This window comes from Trifolium pratense, linkage group LG3 (genome assembly GCF_020283565.1).
Source record: "Trifolium pratense cultivar HEN17-A07 linkage group LG3, ARS_RC_1.1, whole genome shotgun sequence".
NCBI lineage: Eukaryota > Viridiplantae > Streptophyta > Magnoliopsida > Fabales > Fabaceae > Trifolium > Trifolium pratense.
Window position 1 is genome coordinate 41,990,249 of NC_060061.1, and position 15,299 is coordinate 42,005,547.

General features: G+C 32.5%; 2 protein-coding genes and 1 long non-coding RNA gene across 4 annotated transcripts; 1 reads left to right on the plus strand and 2 right to left on the minus strand.

Moving 5' to 3' along the window:
• Window positions 1-1,365: 1,365 nt before the first annotated feature.
• LOC123916432 lies at window positions 1,366-3,956 on the minus strand. The gene is made up of 5 exons (XR_006812142.1): window positions 3,829-3,956; window positions 3,591-3,709; window positions 3,236-3,440; window positions 1,924-2,073; window positions 1,366-1,567 (listed from the first exon to the last, which is right to left on the minus strand). It is a non-coding gene; the product is annotated as an uncharacterized LOC123916432 (long non-coding RNA).
• Window positions 3,957-5,520: 1,564 nt separating this feature from the next.
• LOC123914364 (sodium-dependent phosphate transport protein 1, chloroplastic-like) lies at window positions 5,521-11,149 on the plus strand. 2 transcript variants are annotated; one of them, XM_045965485.1, is made up of 10 exons: window positions 5,521-6,017; window positions 7,034-7,141; window positions 7,240-7,395; window positions 7,540-7,755; window positions 7,966-8,175; window positions 9,068-9,205; window positions 9,602-9,703; window positions 10,239-10,304; window positions 10,467-10,551; window positions 10,662-11,149. In XM_045965485.1, the coding sequence occupies exons 1-10, from the start codon at window positions 5,655-5,657 to the stop codon at window positions 10,757-10,759; spliced, it is 1,542 nt and encodes a 513-aa protein (XP_045821441.1). In that variant the 5' UTR covers window positions 5,521-5,654; the 3' UTR covers window positions 10,760-11,149. The 2 variants fall into 2 exon arrangements, 1 of the variants encoding a protein (XP_045821441.1); XR_006811817.1 differs by lacking the exon at window positions 10,662-11,149 and having other exon boundaries at window positions 5,566-6,017; window positions 9,583-9,703; window positions 10,467-10,542.
• A 939-nt stretch (window positions 11,150-12,088) lies between these two features.
• Window positions 12,089-14,127, minus strand: LOC123918067 (cytochrome P450 86A1-like). Its single transcript, XM_045970006.1, has one exon. It carries the CDS (start codon window positions 14,023-14,025, stop codon window positions 12,427-12,429), a length of 1,599 nt encoding a protein of 532 aa, XP_045825962.1. The 5' UTR covers window positions 14,026-14,127; the 3' UTR covers window positions 12,089-12,426.
• Between the last annotated feature and the right edge of the window lie 1,172 nt (window positions 14,128-15,299).

Consider the following 15,299-nt stretch of genomic DNA (forward strand, 5'->3'; position numbering starts at 1 on the left):
GAGGAGTACACTCTCAGGTCCCAAGTCAATACCAATGCAGTGAGTTTATACTTAATTTTTAAATATTTGTAATTTAGTGGAAAAAATAAGAGGATTTTAAGGACTTTCCAAAGGAGGCCTTTAGGACACCATAATAGTTTTTACTATGTATAACTAGCATAATACCCGTGCTATCGCACGGGTCGTAACGTTACGCGTATATTTTTTAAGTTACACTTTGCTAAGTCAACTTTTAAAAAGTAATAAGAGTATATATTCATTAATAGTTAAAGTAATATGATTAATTAAAAGATGGTTAACATTACTTGAAAAATGTTTTTAAAGTTAAATTTATTTAATCAATTATATACATAATTTGTCCCATGTATGATTTATTTAGTATATATGATAGTTATTTTGAGATTGTTATGAGTTTCATGAATCAGTAGCATAATTTGTCTCATGTATGATTTATTTAATATATATGATTATTATTTTGATATTGTTATGAGTTATATGAATCAGTAGCATAATTTGTCCCATGGATGATTTATTTATTATATATGATTGTTATTTTGATATTGTTATGAGTTATATGAATCAGTAACATATTTCGTCTCATGTAAGATTTATTTAGTATATATATATGATAGTTATTTTGAGATTGTTATGAGCTCATTAATCAGTAGCATAATTTGTCTCATGTATGATTTATTTAATATATGTGATTGTTATTTTGATATTGTTATGAGTTATATGAATCAGTAGTATAATTTGTCTCATGTATGATTTATTTAGTATATAAGATAGTTATTTTGAGATTGTTATGAGTTTCATGAATTAGTAGCATAATTTGTCTCATGTATGATTTATTTAGTATATATGATAATTATTTTGAGGTTGTTATCAGTATATATGATATTATGAAATTTTTAAAATTTTTATAAAAAACAATAATACAATATTATAATTTTTACCATGTGTTAGAATATTTTGTCCAAATACCCATTATATATTGTTTCTGTCTTTGCAATATATTAGAAATAAAATAATACAATATCCATACTTTAGTATAGATAGCTAGCCTTAGCATATGCATGAACATGTGGATGTGGAGTGTATCCATGAATTCACGTCCCTTCCATTTTACTATAGTATAAAGGATATTTTCTTTGTAGTTTAAATAAAAATTTAATTGAATCATACAATGTTACTACATTTAAAATGAAAAATACTCATATATTACCATATACCTTCATCCCATATAAAATAACCAATTTTTATTAATTTTAAGGGACCTGTGCTATCGCACGAGTTGTAATGTTATGCCTATATTCATATAAATTACACTTTATTAATAAAAATTAAAAAAAAATTGTTGTTCGAAGTTAGATTTATTTAATCAGTATGAGTACTATGAATTAATAGCATATTTGTCCCATATATGATTTATTTAATGTAAATGTTAGCTATTTTGAAACTGTTATCAATTACATGAATGAGTAGTATAATTTGTCTAAAAATGGATTATGAAAAAATTGGAGATACTTGTTCCCTGATCTTGGGTGTGGCTTCATCTTCTCATCTCCTGTCATACATAACAATATTAGAGACAAAAAAGAAAGAAACCAAATTAAATTTTTTTAGTAGTTTATAGATATGTATGTAGATCAATATAGAGAATAAAATTGATATTTTTATATTTTTTGGCATTATTTATACTTTGAGTTTGAAAAAACCAAAATATATAAACAAAACGAAGAAATAAAAATAAACTAAAAGACTTAAATTAAATAAATAATTAAACGGGTAAGGGGAGTGCAAACTGAAAACAGGGGATGCAAGTATAGCAAAACGTAGGCCCAAACCAAAAGGCTGGGGCACAGTAGCGTAAAAAAATAAAAAGGGCCAGGATTCAAACTGAGGTGATGATGGAAAGCTTACGGTGTGCAGCCGTGGACACTTGCACATTGGATCACATTGGGTATATATACACTTTTTCTTCACAGATCCTTCATTTTCCATTTTTCTTTCTCTCTCTTACTCCCTCCTTCACTCTTTCTCAACTCTGTTTCCGGCGGCCGGCCACCGTCCCTAGAAAAATCCCATATTCAACCAGAAACACTTATTTAACCTTTTTAAACCCAAATCAAACCAAAAAAACACAAAATCAAACAAAAATCTCAAAAACCTACAAAACCCTAGATCTACTTTGTTGAATTTTTTTTTTCTTTCAAAACCCAACAACAAAATATATTTGCATCAAAACTTTGAACATACGAAAAAATAAAAACAATTTATTTGGCGTTCTTTTTTTTTTTTTTTTTTCATCTTTGTGAAGTTCACATCGGAGCTCCGCCGTCAAAGCTCTATCACAGGTCAACTATGAACTCATTAATGGAGTTTAATACCAGATATATGACCTTCATCATGTTGTAATTGGATTTTTTTTCGATCTGGGGTGTGGCTTCATCTTCTTCTCTTTTGCCAATCTGGTATTTTTCAGTTTCCTTTTAGATTCTAGATTCTACAAAAGTTTCTGAAATAAAATATAGTTTCTTTTTGGATCTGTATATATTCTTATTCCTCTTATTTAATGTTAATTGATCTTTTTTTTTTAATTTAAATTTGTTTACTTTTACTCATCTTTTTTTTTTAATTCAGTTTGAGATATTTTTAGAACAATCATTTTAGAACAATTGTAATATGAATATTTCTAGAATATGTTTGGTTGTTTCAAATTCTATCATTAACTCTAATTTTAATTTAATTTAAACAGTAATAATGATATTTCTTACGCAACCTGCACATTTTTTTGGGTACAAAACCTGCACCTGTACTGCAATCTACTGTGCAGTACTACCTACATGATTAATCACATCAAAGGTATAAGATTATATTAAATGAATATTAGTACTTCTGTATGCTCATTGTCATTGAGACCCACAAAATAAAAAAGTTTATTGCATCAGTGTAACCATTACCAATATCTCTTTCTCTTTCTAGTTTCTACACACCCTTGATCTACTTTTTATTTTTATTTTTATAAATCTAATAAAATTGATAACTTTTCCATGTTTTGTATGGTTTTTTTTACTCGGTATATATGATTTATTCTTTTTATTTTGTAGATTTAATTATATTTTATTCATCTTTTTTCCTCTGTAAATATTGTAATTTAATTTTGATCTGAAACTAAAAGATAAAATTATGTTAATTGTACAATAAAATAATATGAATATGTTGTATAGTATACCTGCCATATAATCACTCAGAAATGTTATCAAAATCAAATTCTTCCACTTTCTTGGTATGTGTTTTCTTTTCTCGCGATCTTCCTTGGTAGTGTTTTGTTTCCCGTGTTCATCTTTTGTTTTTATCATGAATAATTTTTGGGTCTTGGTTACTTGAATCTTTGAAAGTTGTTTGATGCAAAACCACTGTTTTCAACATCTCCCTATCTTGTGACAGATCATTGTGAAAAATTAAGTTAGATTATTTTTTGTTCTCCATGTGACATATCTTGTGAATACATTGTTGGTATAACCTTTATGGATTAATACAATTATTTTGATGAAAAAGTAATATATAAAATTGTGTGAAGATTATACCTTGAAGTAGAATTTGTTCATGAATCTTGAGTAGAATTTGTTCAATCATGAAAAATGTTATACTATTCTACTTTCACGTGTTCTTGTTTGATGTTATCACTAAAATACTTTCAACTTTCCTGCAAAGAACAAATATTCATTCAAGTTTAGATTATGCAGTTGAAGTAAGAAAAATCAAGAACAAATAAAACAGGTGAGAAGAGAAGTTTAAAATGAGTATGAGAAAAAATGAGTTTACCCGCGTTGTTGTTAGATGGAGATGAATATATTTTAATCTTTCTGCAAAACAAACAAAAAATCAAGTTATTATAGAATTGTAGTAAAAGATGATGAAGGAAAGAATTGTGAGAGAATGAGAAAATTAAGAGAGGTTCATTTGTTTCTAATTTATGTTGGTGAGAGAAGGTAATATAGCATTGAATTCAAAATTTGAATTCCACAATGAGAGGGAAATGTGGGTCAAAAAGTATTTTAAATTTGACATTGGGTTTTTATTAATTTTTTTGCAAAACATAAATTATATATTAAAGAAAATATACTTAATGATGAGAGAAATTAATAAAAAAACCAGAAAAAGTAGAAGATATGAGAAAGTGATTGAAATTTTGAATGAGTATATAATCAAATTTCAATTACTAAAGAGGGGGAAATGTTTTTTTAATTTGAAAAAATAGTGATAGAGATTTGTCAGTATTGGGAGAAGTGAAAGTGGGTAAAGGAAAAAGAGTGATGTGTGATGGGTAGGTCACATGTTAAATTTAAGATCAAAACTGAATTTTTTGAATTCTAACCAAATCAGTTTATTGGAACCAAATGGCTCATGGAAAGCAACTTTTTCTCTCACATAACAAAGTTTTGGCTTGGTTGGCTTGGAATATGGCTTAGTTACTTGCTCATTTAGTTCAGTTATATAAATTTTGGACACAAAATGTCCCTGTTTTGGACACATGTCATACTCTTAAGCAAGGGTATTTTTGATTTTACCAGGTACTATAGATTTCTTATATTGTAATTGATACTACCACAACTAATGATCTAGTATTAAAAATGTTAAGAGTCTTGAACGAGGATAATTAAGCAAATAATGTCTGCAGTTTTATTGTAGACTATATATGAAAGAGTAGAAAATTGAATCTTTGAAAATATTTATCGAAAGCTCCTAGCCAGGTCAAGATCAAAAGGCTAAACCTTGTTGAAAAATTGTGTAATGCACAAATGGTGGTTGCTTTCACCATAGCATAATTGATGAATGCAGTTGAAGCATACAAACAAATATTGGACGCAGTCCGCTTCAAACAAGGTTGACTGATGACATTTAGTCATGTTTGGTTTTTAGTAGTGAGTTTATAGTATTTGTGTTAGTTTTAGGTGTAATTACATGGTAAAAATAAGAAATTTAGCTCAATTGAAGAGAGTACACGAGTTTGAAGAAAAAACACAAAATATGATCAATTTACTGGAAAAATCGCGCCTCTATAGAACTTCATAGTGGCGCAATCCAAGCTACAAAATCAGGGGAAACTATCTATATAAATCGCACCACGATTCTGTCCAAAACAAATCTCTCATGTAATTAAGAACTCAAATCGTGGCGAGATGGATTCTACATTGACACAATTTTGTGTCATGAATCAAATATATTAATAATTGAGTGTACCTAATTGAATATACCAGATGAAATATTTGTAAAACAGATCTTATAATTAGACTAGAGTCTCATCATTTAATAAATGTGACACATGATGTATTTTTAAACATCATACATGATGTGTTAGTATATTATTTGATGCATGCGTAAAATAACAGTTTTACACTGACGGTGTATATAAATTAAATTCGAGGAAGTAGTAGCAGGTGGATTGACAAATGGATGAATTTGATTTGATGGAGTAAACAATATAAACAAATTTCATTTTTCATTATAACATTTGTATGCAATCTCCACGTGTCAAAACAAGAGCCAGTACAAATAAATATCTATCGCAAAATAAAATCTCCAAACCGTTACAGTAACAGCAAGCAAGCTGAGGAAGAAGAAGAAACCATAACAACCACGGCAGCAGGATGAGTAGCAGAGCTCTACTCTTCTCATTCTCTCCACCTTCACCTTCTTCCTCACCACAATCACGCTCCAGAATCCTCCTCTCTAACCATTCACCTTCTCCGTTTCCATTCCACTTACTGACCCGCCGGAGAGGAGGAGGAAAGGTCTGGGCGGATGTCAAGTCCGAGAAGCAAGTTCCAGAACCTTCCAGCAAGTATCAGGATCTTGCTATTCATAAGAAAGTAGCACGTGCTTTGGTTGGTGATGACGTGGAAGAAGAAGAAGAAGATGATGAAGTAGCACCATGGTGGGAAATTTTCCCTAAGAGATGGGTCATTGTTATTCTTTGCTTCTCTGCTTTTCTTCTTTGTAACATGGATAGAGTGAGTATGCTTCTTTTTCTTCCCATTTTTTCAACCTATTCTATGAATCAATCAATTTAAAATACAAAAAAGTTGGAAATTGGAATGGAGTTGTAATTATGTTATGAAGAATTTGCAAATGAAACTTAGATACGGTTAATAATTTAAGAAAATGAAAGTGATTGAACTAACTATATGTCAATGTGTCTTATTGTCACTCGACACCAGACATGCATTCAATTTGAAGTGTCTAGTGCTAAGTATAGTACATTAGCAACTAACCATGAAATACAAACACACAGACACCAGATGACATGTCGACACTACTAGTAACAATTGAGAAAATGACATAATTCAATGTAATCATATGTGTCGGACATCGGGATACACCTAATTTGAGGAGTGTTCATGCTTCATATGCAGCTCACTAAGTTCTAATACTCTCTCAAGCCGTGCAATTTAAATTTATCGCAGCTCCATTACATAAAAAGATGTGTGTATACAAGCATAGTTTATTAGTTATTACTTGTATTGTGTTAGAAATAATATAAAACCATTGATGTGGCTCTATCCTAACAGCTTAAGCTTTTGGGATAATCTGTTATTTGACATACTTAGCAACTAAAGTGGAATGCAATTGATTAGTTTTTAGTTTTTACCTTATGGAAGTTTCTAATTAGAGATAAGTTTTTCATTCTTATTAACTTAGAGGGAACTTTATAATTTTCAAGTTGTTTAAGTAAGGGGTTTTTTTGGAATAAGTTGAGGTAGAGAACAAGGTTTTACCTAGCAATTGTGTGGCGAATCGCGATTCTTGATACTGCGAAAAATTAGGGTCAAATTGCAGTTTAAAGACATCAAAAACCTTGATGTTGCGACAATAATTGTGGTAAAGGAAAATTGGTTTTGAAAAACTTGGTGAACAGGTTAATTTGGAATTATGGAAAAAAAATTATTTAGAATATTAGGTTAGTATTGCAGTAGATTATTCGGTTGGCTTTAGCTCTTAGAAACTTCTATCTGTTTTGCGTTTGCAGGTAAATATGAGTATTGCTATACTTCCTATGTCGGCAGAGTACAACTGGAACCCAACCACTGTAGGTTTAGTACAATCTTCTTTCTTTTGGGGATACCTTCTAACTCAGGTAAATGCAGTTTCATTTTGATTAGTAGCTTTTTGTATCTTCGTATGAGTTTGAACTTCAGGCCATGGCTCTGATGCATCGGTAGATACTTGTTGCAGATTGCCGGTGGAATATGGGCCGACACAGTGGGAGGAAAACAGGTTTTAGCATTTGGAGTCATTTGGTGGTCTGTTGCCACAATCCTCACTCCTGTAGCTGCCAAACTTGGGTTGCCTTTTCTTCTAGTTGCCCGTGCATTCATGGGAATTGGTGAGGTGCGTTCTGTTAAAATGTTCTTTGTTGCACCCGATATTGTCACTGGTTATAGTAATGATTTGATTCATATAATTGGTGATGGTTACAATATGATGATAGCATTTTTTTTTCTTCATTAGCTTACTTCTTTTGGATCTTACTAGGGGGTTGCTATGCCGGCGATGAACAATATTCTTTCGAAATGGGTTCCCGTGGCAGAGAGAAGTAGATCATTAGCTCTGGTATACAGTGGCATGTACCTTGGATCAGTCACTGGACTCGCCTTTTCACCTTTCCTAATTCATCAGTATGGATGGCCATCAGTGTTTTACTCCTTTGGTTCTCTAGGGACAGTTTGGTTTTGTATATGGCTTAGTAAGGTTAGAATTCACATATGTGAAGTTATTACCTTCGCATAGATGGTTCCTTTCTTGATACAAATGCTTTTTATTTCAAAGTTGATCTCTTTTTTATGTATTTTCTGACTACCAAATACAAACATTTTTTTTGGTTCCAAAAAGTTCGCCTTATCTTAGTAGAACTTTTTTTGTCTTACATGCTAATTTTCTATGTTGTTTCGGGAGCTGTAGGCACATAGTTCACCACTTGATGATCCTGAAATGCGGCCAGAAGAAAAGAAGTTGATTGCTACAAACGGTTTGTCCAAGGAACCTGTGAAGGAAATACCCTGGGGGTTAATTTTGTCGAAACCACCAGTCTGGGCCCTGATAGTGTCCCACTTTTGTCACAACTGGGGAACTTTCATTCTTCTTACATGGATGCCAACATATTATAACCAAGTAAATCTTTTTTCTTTTCTTTTCTCCGTATGTTTGCTAAGTACCCGATGTGAAGTGAACAAAGTTAGATTCATAATATTTTTGTGTATGAGTTTATTTCTATGATAAAGTTAACTTTACCTATGCATAAGAAAAAGTACTTTTGGAAAGACAACTTAAAACTATTGCATCATCTGATTACTGATATACTAATGGATGGATAGGGAAGAGGGTAAGATGGTGATATAATAAGTGACGAGTTTATCATTTTTTTCTCATCATTCATCTGTATTCCATGTTCTCAAAAGCCATTTTATCGTCATTTCTTCTGCATGATTAGTATTGTGTGATGTGGTAAATTGAAGGCCTTTTTTTTTTTATATATATATCTGGTTTTTCCTTTTATAATTCCCATTATTAGGATTCTTTATCTGGAGATTCTTGATATTGGTGTATGTTGAGTGACATAAATGTGATGCTATTTCTTTGTTCTTTTATTTGCTTGCTGATGCTTTTGATTTTTATTTTCTATAGCTTTTTTTTGTCTTTCATGAAACTCTTATAATTACAACATAAAATTGATATTATTACCTCTTTGTTCTTTCACCTAAAACATTAGTCTCTTCCTTTTAGTTCTGTTATCTCATCTATTCATATCATTCTATTGTTGAAACTATCTTACCTGATATATTCATCAAGCTTCAATTCTCAAAACTGTCAAGATTGAAGCTAGTAGAATTCAGTTTTTGACTCGTGTTAACCAACATTTTTTTTTTGAAACAAACAATGTTAGTAATTAGTATTGTTACTTTTTGATACGCAAAATGTTTTTATTTGCAATCTAATTGGATACTTCGAATGCAAATGACATTGTTAAAGTTAACCAAAGGTATTTTTTCAAATATAATCATAGGTGTTGAAGTTCAATCTTACAGAATCTGGACTATTTTGTGTTTTACCGTGGCTTACGATGGCAATTTCTGCAAATTTTGGTGGTTGGATTGCAGACACTCTTGTGACCCGAGGTGTATCTGTTACAACTGTCCGCAAGGTATCTCCCTTCAACTCTTTTTTATTTATTAGTTTTTCTTGTAGCTGACACTTGTCGAAATAGTTCTTCAGATTAATTCTTTTGACAAACATCCTTGTGTATGAGGAGTTGGGAAACAGTTTCGTATTTTTTTAGCACTAGTGCCTTTAATGGAAATGACAAAATTGTTTTCCAAATACTCATTAATATTACTGAAGCTAGCTTCAAAAAGTTTTCTACATTTTTCATCAAAAAAAAAAAGTTTTCTACATAATTTGGAGACAGATCTCTTTGGCCTATCTGTTCCTTAATCATCGAGCAGTCTAGTGCTTTTACTTCCTGTTTGATGAACTCAATTCCATTGCTACCGGCTACCAGGTTATTACTTCACACTATAGTTCTACTTTTTCTTTGCAGATAATGCAAACAGTTGGGTTTTTAGGCCCTGCTTTCTTCTTGACTCAATTGAGCCATATTAATTCTCCTGTGATGGCTGTTTTGTGTATGACTTGCAGTCAGGTTTGCTTCTCATTCTTATTCTGATAAGGAATTTTCATATTAACATAAAATCTATTCTTAAGCATCTCCTTAAATGTTTTTAGAGAAAGTGCTAGTGCTAATATAATTTCCTAAAATGTGCCGTCAATCGCAAATGGCTAAAAATAACGATTTATTCAAAATCCGCAACGCAACAGTGCAATAGCGATTTGTTCAAATTTCACTAATCTATCGATATAGCACTGTTATAGCCTCAACATTGTTCCTAAGTCAGAGTGTCACTTGTATAACTTTTATCATGATATTTACTATTTAGTTCATACCAGGTCTTCATATTTTGCAATTTTTACAGCAAAATTAAATTTTCTTTACAACAGTGTCTTGAAAGTTTTTTTTTTTTTTTTTTTTTGACGCAGTCTTGAAAGTTCTTTTAAAACAGCATAACTATACATTTCTTTCTCGCTATAACATCATTTAAAATTAGTTACTGTTGGTTAATCCATTCATTCCATTGACCTTTCTCGTTCCTCACTTGTTTCATATTCTTTCTGAATAGGGAACTGATGCATTCTCTCAGTCCGGATTATATTCAAACCATCAAGATATAGCTCCTCGATATTCTGTAAGAGGATTCACTTTACCTGAAACTTTCAGTAGCATGGCATTTTATAATTTTGAAATGCAGAATAAGAATGCAAAAACAAGCAAATTGTTTGTATGCTAATTTGTTGTCCTTAGGGAAAGAAAGAAGTTTTCAATATTAATTTCCTATATTTATTCTTAGGGGATATTGCTCGGTCTATCCAATACCGCTGGAGTACTTGCTGGTGTCCTTGGAACAGCAGCAACAGGTTACATTCTGCAGCACGGTAAGTATTTGTTACTCATAATTTATTCTTACTAAATCTCAATGGTCAATTATCATGGAAGTATTTGGAACGACGATATGACACCGTTCATTCTCTTTGCTTGTTATCAGGCTCATGGGATGATGTTTTCAAGGTTTCAGTTGGGCTGTATTTGGTCGGAACCGTGGTGTGGAACCTTTTTTCGACTGGTGAAAAGATCATAGACTAACATACTGTTACCGATAATTGATACTTTGTCACACAACACATGTAGATACATCTTGAGTACTTTCTCACAAGAGGACTACAAGAAGAGAAACGGGTTCAAATACGAAGTAACTCTCTTTTTATCAGAACTCGTCTGATAAAATGGTAAATTTTGTGGATAGCGCGTTTCGCAGAGCAGAGGGATGGCAAATGTCTATGTTGGCCTTGAAAGATGAATTGGATTAGCTGTATGTAATCCTTAATGTATCTTTATTTATTTTTTTCCCATATTTGGTGGGAAGTTTATAGTGATTTCTTTATTAACATCATATACGTGTAAATATAATTTCCAAACCAACACATCAATTTTGTGACAATGAATCAAGAAAAGTAGTCAATGTAGTATTATTCATATAGAGCTTCTTTTGTCTTTCTATTTTCTTATCTACCTGATTTACTTGCAGACTTTGGTCAATTAAGTTGGTAATGTTAGTATTGCAGTGTGCAGACTAAATATTTTAAGCTTCCATTCCATGTTAAGAGATATAATAAATTATTCATGTCTTCACCAAATATTTGTGATTACAAATACTTACCGTGCTGCACAATGTAACCTTTTGTTGCAGAATGTGACCGTAAAAGAATGTGATTAAAAACTTTTTGCTTGAAACTTCTTGCAGTGACCAATCATATATATGCAAAAGAACAGTGGTTTTAGTTAAAAACAATCCATGCATGTGAATATGCAATATTTATGAGATTTGTGATATAGTTGAAGAGCTACTATGGATCAACCAACTTCACCTAAGCATAGGATTAGGATTGGTAATTTTGTGTCAGTGAGACTGCAGTCATCTATGAATTGATGCTATGGATGTCAAATGCTTCATATAAAACCAAATCTAAGTTTATCTACCGGGGTAAATTGTGATTTCAATGATTAATTTTAATAAATAATAAGAGTTGGAAAAAATAGTACATATTCACAAGTACTTGAATATAATTTATGTGTGTTAGTGTTTCAAAATAATAAATTGGGCACTTTGTGTCACTCTGATGTTAATTAAGTTGGAAAATATCAACTCATTTCACAAGGATTTGGGTTTCAGTAGTGCTATTTCTAGCAACAAAAAAAAAAGTAATCACGGATTTCTCAAGAAATAATTTCATCCATTAAATCTTGCGCTTCATTAAAAATATAGATGATTACAAATGAATAAGATAAAGAAAAATGTACCAGTAAAAAGTATCGTGACATTGTCATGATAGGTGTCTTCGCTAAGTATCATTTTCTTCTATATATTACAATTTACGACCAAACATATGTTATTACCTTAAATAAGAAAAAAAATTATAATATTTGTGTGATGAATATATTATTGATGAACAACAACATGAATATGAAAGTCCCTATGAATTGGACCTTAAACAACAACAAAGTACACTTTAGTTGAGCAAACTGTAAGCTCAAAGTTGACCCACCCATGACTCCACCAAGTCACCAACCTCAAACAAACATACCCTCCCAAAAACAACCGTAAATAAATATTACTATTACTAATAATAATTTAATAACAATAACAAGGAAACACAAACAAATTAACACATTTAGTCACAAAAAAAAAAACAAATTAACACATGTATAATAATGAAATGACCACACTGCCCTTTGTACAGCATATGACCGAATCAATGAGACACAGCAGAGTCAAGTTTCTGAAGCTGACGTGGATACAAGAACACACGTAACCCATACTTCATGAAAAGTGTTAGAGACATTTTCTGCTGAACTTTATGACCGGGAACCGGTAATAGCCGGTAACGAATCAACACAGCAGCAGCAACAGATTTCATTTGTAGATAAGCCAAATCTTTCCCCAAACAAGTTCTCGGTCCAGCATTAAAAGCCACAAACTTATAACCATCTTTTGGCGGTTCGAACCGGTTTCCTTGAACCGATAGCCATCTCTCCGGTTTAAATTCCATGCAATCTTCACCCCAAACACTTTTCATTCTCCCAACTGAATATATCGAATACGTCACCGTTGAACCCGCCGGAACCACCGTACCGTCCGGCAACACATCATCCTCCACCGCATATTTAAAATCCTCCGGCACAGATGGATACAATCGTAATGTCTCAGCCAATGCTGCTTTCAGATAAACTAGCTTCTCCGCTTCCTCGAAATCCACCGCCTCTTCCGTCCACCGGTTACAATCTCCACCGCGAGATTCTGCTAAAACCTCCGTCAACTCCGCCAAAATCTTCTCCTCGACGATCGGATGATTCATCACAAGCCAGAAAAACCAACTCAATGCCACTGATGAAGTATCTCTCCCGGCGAGAACAAAATTCAACGCAATGTGCATCAATTTTCCGGTGTCAAACGGTTTTCCATTGCCGTCGCGCTTTTTCAGAAACCGCGATAAAAGATCATCGGAGGGAGATTTCTCTCGAGCTGAAACTGCGTCGTTCATGTAATTTTCAACGATTTTCAAACTCTGTTTTAGTTTCTTTTCAGCACCGAGGTCTAGAAGCTTCTGGAATCTCCAAATGAATCCGGGGTAAAGTAGTCTTTGCAATGTAGCTGCAGTAGCATTATCAAAAGAAAGAGAAAACGGGTTATCGGGTAGATCCGGAGAGAGAGTTTCCGGGTCTTTACCGAAAGTAAGTCCACAAATGTTATCAAAAGTTAACCGTAAAAGAAGATCTTGTAAATCAACGGTTCTTTTTTCTTTAGCGGCTTTATCTAAAATACACCATAACCGGTTTTTTATGGTTCGGTTCACCCAACGAGCCATGGCTTGACGAAGGGTTCGAGTTGTGAATTCGAGTGCAGCGGTTTTACGTTGAACCAGCCACGTGTCACCATCACTATTGAATATTCCATGTCCTAAAAGATCATGGAAAGCGGTTTGCCATGTGGGTCCTTTCGGGTAATTGTCAAACCGGGTTCGGAGTATGTGTTCGATGTTTTTCGGGTGGCTTGTGACTGTGTAGAAGCCTTGTTTGCGAGCCAAGAAAGGGAATGGGAGGATACATGTTTGGTAAGTTGATGAACCACCGGTTTGGCTTAGGTTTGAGGTCATCCAGTCGTGAACCCGATTTCGGTTCATGAAAAGAACCGGGAGGCTGCCGAAAAATGGGAAAACTTTTGGACCGGTTAAGTTTCGAGTGAGTAAGTGGAACCAAAATAAGTATGCGGAGAGTGTAGCTGCTAGGGTGATAAAAAGTGGAAATGCATTTGTATCCATTTCCATGATCTTGTTCTGAACAAAAGATATCATAGTAATGAAATGTGTATTACTATAGTTATTATTGTATGGTTTGTGTGAGTGGGTATTGTTTGAGTAACTTTAAGAAGTAAATTTGGGTTTTGGTTTGGTTTGAAGTTTAAGGAGAGATAATTGGTGTTTAAATATGTAAAGAATGGGATGGGATGGAGTTTAGGAAAAGTTGGTGGGAATATTATGGTCTTACATAGTGTGATTAGTCTCTGTTTGGTTGATAGAAGTGGTACGTACGTGTGATACTAAACAAAGTAGGCATCCATGCATGGACTTATTATTACTATTTCTGTTTATAGTCATTTAGTTTCTAAAACAAGACTAGCTAGTTCAACCCAACTTTATGCGGACAACAAATTAAATCAAAGACAAAATTTATTACATTTAAGTGTTTTTCTTACATAATAATTGTATTTCAAATTTTCAATTCAAAAGCCACTATGTTTGATCTAGTGGTAAGGGGTTTGGACAATATGCACGAGGTCCTGGATTCGATCATCAGCTCCATTGTAAACCAAATTTTCAATTCGATAATTTTTGTATACTCTCTTCTCCCCGTGACAAAATATAAGTAAAATTTCACTTGTCAGGTGAGGCGGTGATAATAAGAATACTCAAAATATCAGCCTAGAAAGGCAGAGATAAGAATATTCAACATAAGTTTTTTGAAGTGACAGTATGAATACTCAAGATCAGCTTGAAAAAGCGGAAAAAAGAATACTCATCATTAGTCTGGAAGCAATGCTAAAAATATTTTGGTTGTCTAAAACAACAAATTTATTCATTCAGGATGGTAGAGTCAAATCCGTTCGGGCAGTGTAACAATAATATATATATATATATATATATATATATATATATATATATATATATATATATATATATATATTTCAATCGTAAGCACTTATGCTATAATAACCATAACAAGGTCTAAGTCCATTTTTTTAACATAAAATTTAGGTGTGTTGGATCCCGATGGCTCATTAGGGTCAAAAAAGACCTCAAAATTCACACAAGGATGCTTACAAGTTATCACCAATACCAACAAGGTGTAACTTATAGCGGAAGTTGCACCCACGTCCTTGCTTATGAAAAATGAGTCAACTTCTTACCAACTAAATTAACTTTCGTTTGTAATAATATTTATCACTGATTATAATTCATGATAGTATATGAATTTCTTATGGTAGCACTAGGAAATAAAAAAGTGTTACTGTTTTAAAGTATAAAAATAAAGGGAAAAAAAAGGTCAAAGTTACTCTTCCTTTATTTAT

What these genes read in the sequence shown, in the direction of transcription:
- LOC123914364 (XM_045965485.1), top strand. Translation starts at nt 5,655, where the DNA reads ATGAGTAGCAGAGCTCTACTCTTCTCATTCTCTCCACCTTCACCTTCT. An exon ending in GGGGATACCTTCTAACTCAG is followed by an intron (nt 7,142 to 7,239) that starts GTAAATGCAGTT and finishes TACTTGTTGCAG; the next exon opens with ATTGCCGGTGGAATATGGGC. An exon ending in CATTCATGGGAATTGGTGAG is followed by an intron (nt 7,396 to 7,539) that starts GTGCGTTCTGTT and finishes GGATCTTACTAG; the next exon opens with GGGGTTGCTATGCCGGCGAT.
- LOC123918067 (XM_045970006.1), bottom strand. Translation starts at nt 14,025, where the DNA reads ATGATATCTTTTGTTCAGAACAAGATCATGGAAATGGATACAAATGCA.